This window comes from Sinocyclocheilus grahami, unplaced genomic scaffold (assembly GCF_001515645.1).
Source record: "Sinocyclocheilus grahami isolate Dianchi unplaced genomic scaffold, SAMN03320097.WGS_v1.1 scaffold4972.1, whole genome shotgun sequence".
In the NCBI taxonomy this organism is placed as follows: domain Eukaryota; kingdom Metazoa; phylum Chordata; class Actinopteri; order Cypriniformes; family Cyprinidae; genus Sinocyclocheilus; species Sinocyclocheilus grahami.
Window position 1 is genome coordinate 5,326 of NW_015509792.1, and position 1,009 is coordinate 6,334.

The following is a 1,009-nucleotide window of genomic DNA, read 5'->3' on the forward strand; positions in this document are numbered from 1 at the left end:
GATGACATTTTCATATTTTTAGCATTTAAAAAAAATACGACTATATGATATTTCATATCTATATTGTCAAACCTGCCTGAATTATTCCTAATTTTGAAACTCCACGCAAAAGAAAACCATAATAAAAAGGCCCTGACCTGTTCCATTGTGCTCTCATGGATTTCATTTAGATTGAGGGTATAAATTCCTTCCTCTGCACCAAAAATCAGATACTGATCTGAAAAAGAGTCAAAAGGGAAGCTCAAGCTGAAAAAACATAATCATTATAGTTATGTCATTTAGGAGCATTTAATTTGAGAATGCATGAGCTCTGCATGAACTGTTTCTTACCCCTGGTGTTTGGGTTTATCCAGGAACAGGCACAGTGAATCTTTAGGGGACAGCCGTTAAACACTTTAGAGAAACAAGCTCCCATCTGCAAAGCAGAAACAACGATCAACATCATGGCAGCAGAGCTGAATTTGAATGGTCCAAATTTAGTTGCTATGACATTTGTGTTAATCCAGGTGTGTTGATGCATCTACTGAAAAACAGTGAAAGCTGAAGAGATAAAGAGAAAAGGGAGTGCTGGATGACTCACATGTACTTTAGGGGTCGGTGGGAGGCCATTACTGAATTGAAGCTACGAAAAGAGAAACAGATTATCTCTGTAAGAGGCTTGTGTAACAATCTCAGTTTACCAGAGCAGCATGTTTGATTAAACAATTTTTGTTTTCCCATTTAATCAGGGAATAGTAATCACAGGGCAATAATTGTAAAGTCAGATCACTCACACAAAATATATCTTATCTACTGCATCTCCTCCTGTCCGTAGCACAGACAATTTAATAATTTAATTACGGTTTAGAACAACGTTAAATGAAGAATATGACAATAACATAATGAAAGAGGCAGAGATATTTTCTTTACTGGGCATCTGAACCATTTTGATGAATTTCTATGTGTTTTATACAAAATAGGTAATACACAAATAATAAATAAGAAAATATTTTTCTTTTCTTTTTTTTTT

The 1,009-nt window shown here is 34.6% G+C and overlaps 1 protein-coding gene across 1 annotated transcript in view; it reads right to left on the minus strand.

Moving 5' to 3' along the window:
• LOC107577050 (mitogen-activated protein kinase kinase kinase kinase 3-like) overlaps nt 1–1,009 on the minus strand; it is a gene marked incomplete at both ends in the record, with an annotated part of 10,756 nt that overhangs the window by 2,038 nt on the left and 7,709 nt on the right. The window contains 3 exons of the mRNA XM_016263168.1: nt 138–217; nt 331–415; nt 581–622. Of these exons, the coding sequence (XP_016118654.1) occupies nt 138–217; nt 331–415; nt 581–622 (207 nt within the window). The remainder of the gene's footprint in view (nt 1–137; nt 218–330; nt 416–580; nt 623–1,009) is intronic.